At 51.8% G+C, this 12,047-nt stretch overlaps 4 protein-coding genes across 4 annotated transcripts; 2 read left to right on the plus strand and 2 right to left on the minus strand.

Annotated features, from left to right (window-relative positions):
• Window positions 1-249: 249 nt before the first annotated feature.
• On the minus strand, window positions 250-2,847 carry N7496_003725 (ubiquitin C-terminal hydrolase family protein; the record flags this gene model as incomplete). The annotated part of the gene is made up of 5 exons (XM_056696656.1): window positions 250-1,382; window positions 1,445-2,093; window positions 2,170-2,538; window positions 2,602-2,688; window positions 2,776-2,847. 5 exons carry the CDS (start codon window positions 2,845-2,847, stop codon window positions 250-252), a joined length of 2,310 nt encoding a protein of 769 aa, XP_056558868.1.
• Window positions 2,848-3,724: 877 nt separating this feature from the next.
• On the plus strand, window positions 3,725-4,964 carry N7496_003726 (mitochondrial 54S ribosomal protein uL5m; the record flags this gene model as incomplete). The annotated part of the gene is made up of 3 exons (XM_056696657.1): window positions 3,725-3,975; window positions 4,086-4,778; window positions 4,841-4,964. 3 exons carry the CDS (start codon window positions 3,725-3,727, stop codon window positions 4,962-4,964), a joined length of 1,068 nt encoding a protein of 355 aa, XP_056558869.1.
• A 508-nt stretch (window positions 4,965-5,472) lies between these two features.
• On the minus strand, window positions 5,473-8,324 carry N7496_003727 (STE11 family mitogen-activated protein kinase kinase kinase; the record flags this gene model as incomplete). The annotated part of the gene is made up of 4 exons (XM_056696658.1): window positions 5,473-7,740; window positions 7,797-7,948; window positions 8,005-8,078; window positions 8,140-8,324. The coding sequence occupies 4 exons, from the start codon at window positions 8,322-8,324 to the stop codon at window positions 5,473-5,475; spliced, it is 2,679 nt and encodes an 892-aa protein (XP_056558870.1).
• A 1,773-nt stretch (window positions 8,325-10,097) lies between these two features.
• On the plus strand, window positions 10,098-11,722 carry N7496_003728 (putative MFS multidrug transporter; the record flags this gene model as incomplete). Its single annotated transcript, XM_056696659.1, has 2 exons — window positions 10,098-10,293; window positions 10,347-11,722. The coding sequence occupies 2 exons, from the start codon at window positions 10,098-10,100 to the stop codon at window positions 11,720-11,722; spliced, it is 1,572 nt and encodes a 523-aa protein (XP_056558871.1).
• Window positions 11,723-12,047: the final 325 nt, after the last annotated feature.

Genomic DNA, 12,047 nt, shown 5'->3' on the forward strand with positions numbered 1-12,047 from the left:
TGGGTTGGGCTGGTTGTTGTTGGAAAGATCAGGAAAAAAATTGACATTTGCGCTTCATGCATGTTGGGGGTATCATTCGTCATGAAAACATGAAGCCCGAAACCGGGAGAAACGCAAGAACAAAGTAAAAACAAATGAAGTCCCGTAGGACCTGGGTATCTCAAGCCTACACGAACGTAGACTGTAAAACAAGTCCCCCCTCCCTCCCTCCTCCCTCTGTCCCCTACCACTGGCCACGAGTGTGTGTGACTACATCACAACACATTCCCGGTCCGGCTTTCGACTCTTGTCCTTGGATTTCTCCTTGGACTTCCCCTTCGCCTTGCCCTTTGACCCTCGATCCTTGCCGGGTTTATCCTTCGACTCCAACCTGGCGGGTCCCAGGTTGATGTCGTCGGCCGCGGCATCGTCAGTCTCAAAGGCGGACTCGTCCACCTCACCTTCGCCATCACTTGTGATCTTGTCTCTGCTCAGACGACCAGCAAAGCGAGAGAAGGTTGAGCTAATTCTGTTTTCGCCGGACTGGCTTCCCGCGCGACTACCAGAATTGCTCTTGGTGGCTCGAGAACCACGCCGAGAGAAACTAAACGACCCCCTGGTACCCTCCTCTTCCATAGGCATCAAGCGTGGTGACATTGACGGCATGGAACGAGGAGGCCCAGTGAAGGGAGGATCTGAGAATACCACACTCGACCGTCGCTCAGTGTTTACAAGCGGCTGAGTGGTGTTGTCCGGGCTAGTGATCTCGAAGCTAGGCCTAGCTGAGGTGACATCTTCGGTGGTGCTACCATCCGTGTCAGCCGCTAGGCTTGACAGCTTTCGATACACATCACCCATCTCCACGTCGAGTGTGGTATCGGATGCGAGTGACGACGGCTTGTTCGAGAGATTGGCCAGGGACGCATCCTGGTCAATCGGAAGGATCTGATAGAACAGGAGATAAGGAGACTCAGTCTTCAGGGCAGTCTCGATATCGATGAGGGTGATTCTCTCAGAAGCAAGGTCGTCAAATCGCATCCAGTGTTTAGGGGATTCGGTGCCTTGTGGCTTAGCACCATCCCCAGAGCTGCTGGGTGGGGCGGCATTGGGGCTGGTGCCTCGAACCAGGGAGATGTAATGGCCCGAGTCCACCGAGGTTCCACGGTGACAGACTACGGCCTGCAAGGAAAGCTTGAAATCGCCAGAAACATCCATATTGTCATCTTGGATGAACTTGGGGATACCGATTTCAACTGGGATGTCAATGTAGGTATTGAGGCGGATGGCCTTTCCATTCGGAGTGAAAGAGTATCGCTTCAGACACACGCCGAGAATGGGCCGTTGGGATGAAAAATGCGCTGCCACTTGAGCGTCATTTGTGGGGGTGTTTTCGGTGAACCAAGCTAAAATGGAAAAAGAATTGTCAGCTGAATCATCCCATGAATGGTAAAGAGGGAGTATTTACGAATGAGGCTGAAGAATTGCCAAGCAGGCATCATCACTTCCTTCCTAAGGATGCCTCTCCGGGGTTGCTCCGAATCTCCATCACCCGTCTGCACCTCACTTGTGTCCGGAATGAACCTCTCGCGGACAATGCTGTCACGCCGACCGGGCTTTCGTGAGCCCACAGAGTTGGCGGCTCCCGAGATTGATGGCCACGGGTTTGACTTCTCGGGTACAGGTGAGGTAGACTGTGCTGGAGACGGTGTTGGGGTTGTCTCGACTTCTTCGACGTGTGCAGTGAATCCCTTGGATATCGAGAGCGAATCACTAGATCGCCGGGAGCTCAGGGAGCTCAGAGTGTTGCGTCTTTCAAGATATCGCTTTACTTCAATGCGATTATTGAAGTAGGCCTCCAGGCAATCTTCCAGAGTGATGGTAGAGCCATCGGCCGGCTCGGGTGGGATAGCCACCTCTAGAAGTCGCTCATTGACGAACTTGTGGTCGTCACTGACGTCTTCCTTCCCTGTATGGTAAATATCCATCTTCAGGGTAAGGAGAGGCAACTCAAGCGTTCCGGTAATGAAGGTAAAGGCCTCGGAGGCATCTTGCTGCTGCAGTCTGGATGCGTCCTCCCAACCACACTCTGCCAAGGCCTCCTGAATATGCTGGGTCTGTACACTTGAATTAGCTCGTGGTCATAGCTTTGATAGGCAGGCCGAAAGGCCATGGATGTAAGGAATGACTTACGATATCGGTAGTGATCAACTTCCCAGCTCGAAGAAGATTCACCCAGAATCTCAACAGGATAGCCAGCTTTCTGCGGGGCTCGTCATTGAAGGATTTGTACAAAATCGCTTCAAAGCAGTCGAGACGGGCAAACATGGCAAAAAGTAGGGAGTCCAGATAGCAGGTGACACCCTGTCGGTTTTCAGCACCCAGGAGCTTCGTCCTGGGTGTGTAGGGTCGAATGATGCCCTCAATGGAGTCTTCGAACAACAGCAGGAGGCTGATTGCTTTCTCGACATCATCATTGGTGTTTTTGAGGGCATGTCTGACATGCGCCTCCTCTAGGGTAGAGTAGCCGAGGGAGCGAAGGTGGGATTCGACCAACTTCACCTATGAGTTCATCAAACCAGTTAGTGGTATTTCATGTAGCGACCATTAGACAACAAGTCATACCTTCTTCTCATGCTCTTGGCTATCTTCTTTGCTGGCTTGTGAAACGAAAAAGCCTCGTAGCAGAGGCAACGCAGGACCGACTTGGTGCTGTATCGTTTGCCGTATCAGTAAAAATCATTCCCGCAGCCAATCACGGAGTGCGACGTCAGATGTAAGTGATGAAGCGACACGTACCTCTTCTTTAGCTTGACGGGAAGCACCCTTTGACCGATCCCGGCGGGTAAGGAAGCGATGAATTCCACTCATTGTTGTAGAATTCCCAGCGAAAAGGGGGTCTCGATCTAAGGAGTGGATGTCTGGATGAAGGACAACATGCGGGGAAAAAGGAAGCTCAAGGTCTCGGAGCTTAGTTGAGGCTGCAGGATTTCCGTTAAGCACATGGAAGCATCATGTGGTCGAAGGATGTGTGAGGATGATGGCAGCACGGGACAGAAGTGGAAATGTGATGACGGGTCTAGTAGAAACAAGCAGGCTGTGAGAGAGTCTCAAAGAGGGAAAGGAGCGTGCCGAATGAGATGAAGCTATCTGTTGATTCACTCACTTATCGCACCTCCGCGGGGCAATCAAGCGTCGGGGCCTGAATTTGTCGCCTTAAATTGTCGCCTGATATATAAGGCAATAGTATCTTGCACGTGACCTCGATGACTCTCAACTTGTCTCAATGGCTATTCTCGAACTTGGATCCATCTTGAAGGTAGTAAATGAAAGTGACATGCTTTTCAGTAGATTGAAAGATAATGATTTTTTGTCTATAGATCAACCTTGGTGACAGTTGATGAGTTGTATCCAACGATGTCGAGTATACCGGAGGATCGTGGTTGGGAAAGCCTAGGGATGGGGGTCTGATCAAATTGATAAAGCCAATTGCAATGTTCCAAAGATATAGAATCAAGCTATCTACTAATTTCGGTAGTATAGGACGTTATAGTAAGTGTATTTGCAACTTGATGGTCAACGAGTCTGTCAGTTGAAGGATATAGTTCGGTTGCTGCCTCGTCGCCCGAATTTTCGGGCACCAAATAATACACACGTGACCCTCCGCTCCGTTGCAAACAATTTTCGGCCGCTGGACAATTGGAGATACTCCGATCCCGAACTCTACAACATCGCCATTGCTCACAGAATGGCTGTCAGGGAGTCATCAAGATACCTGGCACGGGCAGTTCCCAGGGCCTTTGTGCCTTCTGCTCGTCAACAGGTCTTTTTGGGCCGCCGCAATGTCTCCGATGAGGCCCCGTCCAGGCGTCTGTCGGACCAGCTGGACGAGCTGGAAACCGCGTCGTCCTTGACCACCCCTGTGCCAGAGACTGCCGCCAAATCATTCGATCCTGTTACCCGGGCAAAGGGTCGCAAGACTCAGCTCCCTCGCTCGCGGTAGGTCATCTCGCCGAATGCTTCGTCCGCGTCCCTAGCAGTGCACAACAGAACTGCGGACGGCTCTTTCGCAAAGAACTAGCAATTGACATCGACATCTCTATTTCTAGATACCAATTCCGTTCTCCCAAGTACGATCGCGGTCCTCTCCACCCTCACCAACCTCCTCCTCCCTCCGACCCATCCTCTCGCCTGTTCGTCCCGGGCCCCTTCTCCCTCCCGCGCGCCCAGCAGACCTACAACTCGACCGTCGCATCCGACATCCTCACCCTATGCTACGTGCACACGCCACCAGGCTTCAAGCCTCCTCCCAAAGCCCCCCGTCTGCGTGAGTGGGACGACAGCTCGCCCTACCACAAGAACCGTCCCCTCCGCGGACCCCGTGGCGGTGATGTCCTGCGCCTACTCCGCAAGCCGATCCGGTTCAACAACATCCCCGAGGTTGAGCGCATCACGATTCACAGTTACGTGAAGGGTGCGGCGCAGGAGAACTCTGGATGGCTGCACGTGGCTGGTATGGCAGTGCAGGCTGTCTCGAACGTGCGCGTGGAGACGTTCAAGTCCAAGGCTAGCGTTGCTACGTGGAGCATTGCTCCTGGCCGTGACACGGTTGCTGTCAAGGCTGAGATGCACGGCGAGACTATGTACCATTTCCTCGGCAAGCTGATTGATGTGGTTCTGCCTCGCATCAAGGACTGGCCTGGTGTTAAGGGAAGCAGCGGTGATAGCAGTGGTAATATCACTTTCGGTCTGGAACCGGAGCACGTTGCCTTGTTCCCTGAGATTGAGGTCAACTATGATATGTGAGTTGCCCCAGATAACATCCTGATTGTAGATCTCGATTCTAACATCTCTTTCCATTTAGGTACCCTCCCAAGATGATCCCTGGTTGCCACATCACCCTCCACACCACCGCCAAGTCTGACAAGGACGCCCGCCTCCTCCTGAGCGCTATGGGTATCCCATTCTACGGGAAGATCGTGCAGTAAAGCACTAGAAGGATGTCTCTGTTCTTCTAATGTTGGCTTGGTTTCTCATCTTATACCACACCTGGGGCGTTGTGTTCCTATACAACCTGTAACTTTAGAGGTGACCTGCATAGTGGTCACTGCGATTCACCAAACATGTGTATTATCTCCATTTATTATCATTTCACTTCGAGCGAATCTATTGTTCAAAAACAAGTTCAAGAATTTCCACCTCCTTGTAGTGGCAAAGTAGTTTACAATAGTTTTGCAAGTAGTCCTCGGTACATGACTCCAGTCCCATTCATTTGTTTCTATAGAGGATCATAACTCTGGTAAAAGGGCGCTGATAATCAAAACTGTCGCATCATTACCGAAAAAGGGCAACCGAGCACATAGACGGATCAAAACACCCGTGCTATCACTCTTACCCTCAACCCCAAAATCGACAACATAATACATGAGACAATCATTATACAGACTCAAGAAGTGAAAAAACCCAGCAGGCAGATAGTATGCCAAGTGCACCCGTCTACGCAATAGGCGCAGCCAAGAACTTGCACTTCAACAACTCATCCGCAGTAGGCCGCTTCTCATAATCAAGCTGGAAAGTCATATCAAGGAACTCCACCGCTTCGGGGCTGACATGTTCCGGCGCAGGCGGACGAGCCTGGTTACTTCCAATAGCGAAGATAGCCTGCAACTGACTGCAGTCCGGGAAGGGATGGGCGCCGATGAACATTTCCACGACCAAACAGCCCAAACTCCAGATATCGGCCTTTTTGGTGTGGGCGGTTTGTCGGACGACTTCGGGAGCCATCCAGTAGACGCTGCCTTGGAGAGAGGGGCGGTGCAGGTGACCGCCGCCTCCGCTGCTGGCGCGGGATCCGAGGACGGTGGATGCTTCGACGCGTTTGGAGATACCGAAATCGGAGATTTTGACGCCACCTTTGTTGTCGACGAGGATGTTGGCACCCTTGATGTCGCGATGGATGATGTCTTGGCTGTGCAGGTATGAGAGGCCTGCAAGGATTTGTCGGACAAAGTTCTTGACGAGTGGTTCTTGGAAGGTGTTGTATTGCTTAAGCATGGTGGCGATGGAGCCACCGGGCACGTACTCCAGGAAAATGTTCAGATACTGGTCATCAGTTGACGTGCCGAGATACTGTACGATGTTGGGGTGGTGCATCCCTTGCAGAAGCTCAATCTCGTGCTTCAGCGCGGTGACCATGTTGTTCTTGCGCTGATCGAATTCCGTACCCTTGGTAGCTGACGGAATCTCGACCTGCTTCACGGCCATGAGCTCACCAGTAATAGCGTGGAGAGCCAGGAAGACACTGCCGAAGGAACCCTCGCCAATCAAAGATCCCTTCATCCAATTCTTAGGAGCAAAGTTGTTACCGGCCAGGAAGTCGCTCATCAGGTTTGCGTCGTCTTCTTCACCGTCATCGGCAACGAGCACACTGAGTCGATCGTTGGAGGAGCCGCCATCGGTAGCAATGACGCTGGCGCTCTCATCAATCATACTCTGGCGCGACAAGTTTGGTTCGTCAGATCCACTGTCAAAGGAGACGTAGGATTTGCGGTTTGGCTCGGTGGGAGACTCTTCCTGCAACGGCTGGAGAGAGCTCGAGGCAATCGAATCCCGATATGAGGCCTGAGGCAGGTTGAATTTGGAAATAGAGAGTGGCCGTGAAGCACGAGCAGCCTGTGCTCCACCTTGCGGTTGGAACCAGGTATCGGCAATGTTGGGCATTGGAGGAATGGGAGGCAATGGGGGGAGAGGCGGAGCGTCCTTGAGACTTGACGCGACACTGTAGTTACTAACAACACTGAGGCGACTGGCAGCACGGCTGAGACGTTGCGATCTCCGCATTGTCTTCGCGATATCTTCCCTGTCGTGACTGGGGAAGAATGACTGGAGCTCGTGGATAATCATCTCGCTTGGTGGTCTCTGTCCGAAGAATGAGCGAAGCTTGGTAGCCACATGGTTGCGATCAGTGTCAGGCGATGGCTGATCTTGATCGTTTGAAGCAGATGGACGATGGCGAGGGCCTACTGGGGACAGTGGCTGTTTGGTATTAATGACATTCCAGGACTCGCCTGTAAGCTGTTGGATCTTGTGTTTCTGTCGCGGATTGGATTTATTGAGAGCGTTCTGATGCGTGACCTGACTTTCATCGAAAGCGAGCTGGGATGCACGGCGAAGCTCATCGACGTCGGGCTCGCCAGCATGGATCTTTCGCAAGATCAAGCGACCACGCTCAGACTTGTTGTGGCCGTCGCAGATTTCCATAAGCTCGGTCTCCGTCAACCGCCTGCAGTTTGACAGATCCGGGTCTAGGCCATCCAGGACATAGAAGCAGTAGTTTCGGTATTGGTGTTCTGGGAGCTGCAGTTTCTTGAGGACGCAGAGAATCACCTCGTCCGGGGTCTTGCAGTGCCGGATATCGAGGACCTTAGTCTGACCACCAGTATAGATGACACGAATCACGGGAGAATTGGGTGGAAGAGGGCCCATTGTCAGGCCGTCTATACTGGGATTGCGTGGGTGTGAGCTTCCCCGGCCGCCATCACTTGGAGTGCTCGGGTTGCGGCCGGATCCCGAGCCACCAGAGGAGGGATGGTTGAAATAACCATCCTTGCGCCAGTCGCCGAATGGGGGAGACGTGGGGGACTTGCCCGAATAGCCAATGCCGTCCTCCATCAGCTGGGACATACGTCTGTTTGGAAGACGCATGGAGGAGAGTCGCGAGTGATCAGAGGACAAGGCGGCTGCTTCTAGCGCAGCGAGGGTATTCTATGGCGAGAATTAGCGACTGTCGCATAGTTCAAGAAACGCTCTAGCGAATGTACCATATTCTTTTGCCTTGGGTTGATCATAGCCTTGTTTCGCAGCTGCTTGATGGCCACGAAGATGCGTACTCGGTCGCCCACTTTCTTGATACCCATCTCCTGCAAGATCTTCTGGTCGCATTCGATTAGGTTGTCTCCATTAAAGTTGTTGGCTGCGTGATGTCAGTGTCTATTCAAAGCTCCATACCGGATCCAAGGAGGGAATCACCTCTGAAGATTGATTCATATTGGCCGCACTTGATACTATGCAGCCACGCGACCACCTTCTTCTCATCCCAGGCCCTGGAGGGCAGTTAGCATCCCGTTGTCCAGTCCGCACAGCCCAACACCAGTAATGCCTTACCGAACAGCCGAGAGTTCGTCCTGTCCCTCGGAGAATTCCGACTTGGTCGGGCTGCTATATCCGACTCCATCTTGTACCTTTGTGGCCGTCGCAGGGCGTTGTGAATTCGTATGGTAGGCTGACGCGGAGTTCTGGGAGTTGGATGCGCCCAGGGGAGCGGAGTATTGAGGCTTGGAAGCCAGCATGATTAGGTCGTAGCGCGTTGTCGTTGGAATCGTAGGTGTTTCCTCGGCAGGTTGATCTCAACCACAGCGCCCCTTCCTCCGCCTATCCTTGCCTCGTCTCTTCACACCAGGATCGACCGATCGGAGATATATCGAAGGGATGTGGGGGATCGGTCAACGCATAGTCTCGTGAGTCCCTGCTACTTGGTCAGTAACCCGTGCCGGTAGACGTCCTTTGATTGCGGTCGCTATCTCGGTCGCTCGTCGCGCGGGAGAGAGTCCCGGACAGGGCTGAGAGGGGCAAGCCCGGAAGTCCCACGGGCTCACACGCCCTTATAGTCGACGGACGTAACGATGCAGGATGACTGACCGTGTAGCACAATGGGGGAGGTCCTGGTACTGTACTCCCGGGTAGTTTCAATCCCCCGTCAGGCTGGATTGGAATGAGGGGAGGGAGGAACTGCGATGCAGCTAGGTGTCTGAGCTTTTTTTGGGAGATGATCGGGTGGACCAACTTAGTGTGGTCGAGATCGGGCGTTATCGAGATGGGCACCGATAGGCGGTGGACTCTCTCCACTCACGAACCACAAAAAAAGGAAATGAAAGATTTGATTACTTCTTGATTAAAGAGCAGGAAGGTGAGGAGGTGACAGGTAGAATGAGGAGTGAGTGGACAGGGAGAGGATGGTTTTGTAGCAGGAGGAAGTCCGGGCCGAGAGGACCAGAGAGTACTTCCAGGTACCAGTCGACTGTACAGTAGACTAATGTATCAGACATGGTGGATCAAGGGGTCAGATTCACCATTTCCCCCACTCGTTTCAAGCCCGAATGCTGAATGCTGAACGCTGCACCAGTGCGCGCGGGACGGGAAAGGTTTTAGCGTGCTCAACCGTGGGAGGGACATGTTTCATCCCTTGAACTGGAGTACGCTTGGCTGTGTACAGAGTAGCCAACCCGTCTTTCCTTCTACAGTATTGGCACCGTCGATTATACCATTTCCCACTACCTTCTAACTTGGAGTATATTCATGTATAGATCATTAGGGTCATTTTAAACCTCTATCTCTCTCCTATTAGCCCTGTCGAGCCATCTACTTTCTTACAGCCGGACTGAAATAACCTTAACCACACTTTTGGCCATCCCTGCAGGATGGTTATCGCTATATATATGTTTTGTATTGGACCTATTTTTAAGATCTACGAAATAGGCCCCACGGGGTATCGGATATTTATAGGAATCTGGACTCTCCCTCGGCTGCCTCTTCTTGTGCACTGTAGTCCTAGGTTCCAGCTTGTCTCTTCTTTTCTCTCTGGAATTGGACTATTCCGTCCAGAGTTCGAGTGCTTAACATACTCACGTGACCCGGTCATGATGGATTGTCGGTTCTTGTCTGAATAGACACTGACATACCAAGTCTTACCTTTTAAAAGATCACTCATGCCTGAGCTATAGTGGAGTCCCTCATTCTACAAGGCTCCTTACTTGATGATTGGACATCATTACTCCGTGCAAACCTTGATTCCAATGAATTCTGATTTGACCCACTTCTAGAACGAATGGCGCTCAACTCCGGTAGTGGCACCCTCAACTCCGGCTTAATCTCTAGCCTGAGCCCGAACTCAGCTCCGAAATCAAAACTTAAGTGCTGTACTCTCTTCCAGGGAACCTCGGTGATGTCACGTTTAAAAGGATGAACAAATCGCACGACTCGTGCTAGCAAAGCATATCCCCTGCATATCTTTTAGAACTTTACATCTTCCAACTAGCCCTACGTTCATTATACTTGACCCATCCATGAATACCGATACGCCCACCGAGGAGCTCCAGAAGGAGCAGCCACCGGTTGATGCTCCGGTGATTTCACAACCGCCATCAACAACAATCAACCCTCCAGAAAAGCCACAGACGGGAACTGTAGAACCCCCCTTCAGCATCTTCGACCGGCGACAAAAATGGCTCATCGTGACCATCGTTTCTACTGCGGCAACATGTAAGTTATACCTCCAACGCCGTTGCTGTACTGTTTCGCTAATCCCTCAATAGTCTCCGGCTTCGCATCAAACATTTACTTCCCAGCACTCCCCACCATCGCCTCCGACCTGAATGTATCTTTAGAGCTCGTCGACCTGACCGTCACCTCGTACCTGATCTTCCAAGGCCTCGCTCCAAGTCTGTGGGGACCCGTCTCGGATGTAAAAGGACGCCGAATCGCATACCTACTCACCTTTTTGGTCTTCATGGGGGCATGTATCGGTCTAGCAGAGACTAAGAATTACGCTACCCTCGTCGTTCTCCGATGCCTTCAGAGTACCGGTAGCGCAAGCACGATTGCTATCGGCTCCGGCGTAATTGGGGATATCACCACGCGAGCCGAGCGTGGTGGGTTCATGGGTATCTTTCAAGCTGGGCTTCTAGTCCCAGTGGCCGTGGGCCCTGTTATTGGAGGTGCCGTGGCCGGTACCCTGGGGTGGCGAGCTATCTTTTGGGTATTGACTGCTTATAGCGGGGCCTTCCTGATCACGATGCTCGTTCTGTTACCTGAGACACTGCGATCGTTGGTCGCGAATGGAACCCGAGTGCCTTCCGCGTCGAATATCATGGCGAAATATCCATTGACTGTGTATCAAAAGCTCACTAAGGTTGAGTGGGACCCGAAAGATACGCCACCGCAAGCTCCCAGAAAACATATCGATTTGACGGGACCCTTTCGCATTCTTGTGAGCAAGCATGCAGCGCCTATTATCATGTTCCTTGCCATATACTATGCAGTGTGGCAAATGAGTATCACAGCAATGTCTTCTCTGTTCAAACAAAACTACGGACTCAGTGAGATCCAAATCGGCCTGACGTTCATCGCTAATGGTGTTGGGTCCATGGTGGGAACCTTGATCACCGGCAAAATCCTTGACCTCGACTACCGCAAGGTCAAGACTAAATTCGAGGCACAACCGGATCCGGAGGGTAATAGCACCGCTTTGGAAGAGAAAGACTTCCCACTGGAAAAGGCGCGTCTCCGACTAGTCCCGATCTTTGCATGCTTTCAGTGCTTGTCTCTCATCCTCTTTGGTTGGACTATCCAGTACACAGTCCACATCGCGGTTCCCATCATCTCGACTTTTATTACTGGTTGGACTGTCGTCTCTATGCAGTCGGTTATCATGACCTATCTTGTGGATATCTTCCATGAAAGAAGCGCAGCCGCTAGTGCTAGCATCAACTTGGCTCGATGCTTGTTCGCTGCCGGCGGTACTAGCTTTGTCATGCCTCTGATCAATGCCGTTGGAGCGGGTGTCACTTTTACTATCTGTGCAGCTGTGCAGTTTTTGGCCTTGGTCGGTCCGCTTATTCAGTGGAGATTCGCTGCATCGTGGCGGAGAGCAGCCGAGGAAGCGAAGGAGCAGAATCAAGCTCAATATTAGAGGTGATATACATCTACAAGAGAGAGGCATTGTGAGAACCAGGGTGCCCAGAGCACAGGTAATATGTACTATTAGAATAAGATCAGTCCTATCACTCAGAATCTAGATTATGACGATGAAAAGAAGATTTGGAATAATCGCAATCAAATCTGTCCTTTTTCTATAACAGCGACGCCTAGCTCCCATACTTATGCTCTTTTGTTCTGATTTTCTCGCTTTCACATCACCCAAGACTTGTTTCTAGTATTCTAACGCCTGAAATTTTCCTCTCCATAAGATATCAACTGTTTCCTTAACGACAATGACATTCACTATGCCATGCGGC

This window comes from Penicillium cataractarum (assembly GCF_028827025.1).
Source record: "Penicillium cataractarum strain IBT 29864 chromosome Unknown utg000002l, whole genome shotgun sequence".
In the NCBI taxonomy this organism is placed as follows: domain Eukaryota; kingdom Fungi; phylum Ascomycota; class Eurotiomycetes; order Eurotiales; family Aspergillaceae; genus Penicillium; species Penicillium cataractarum.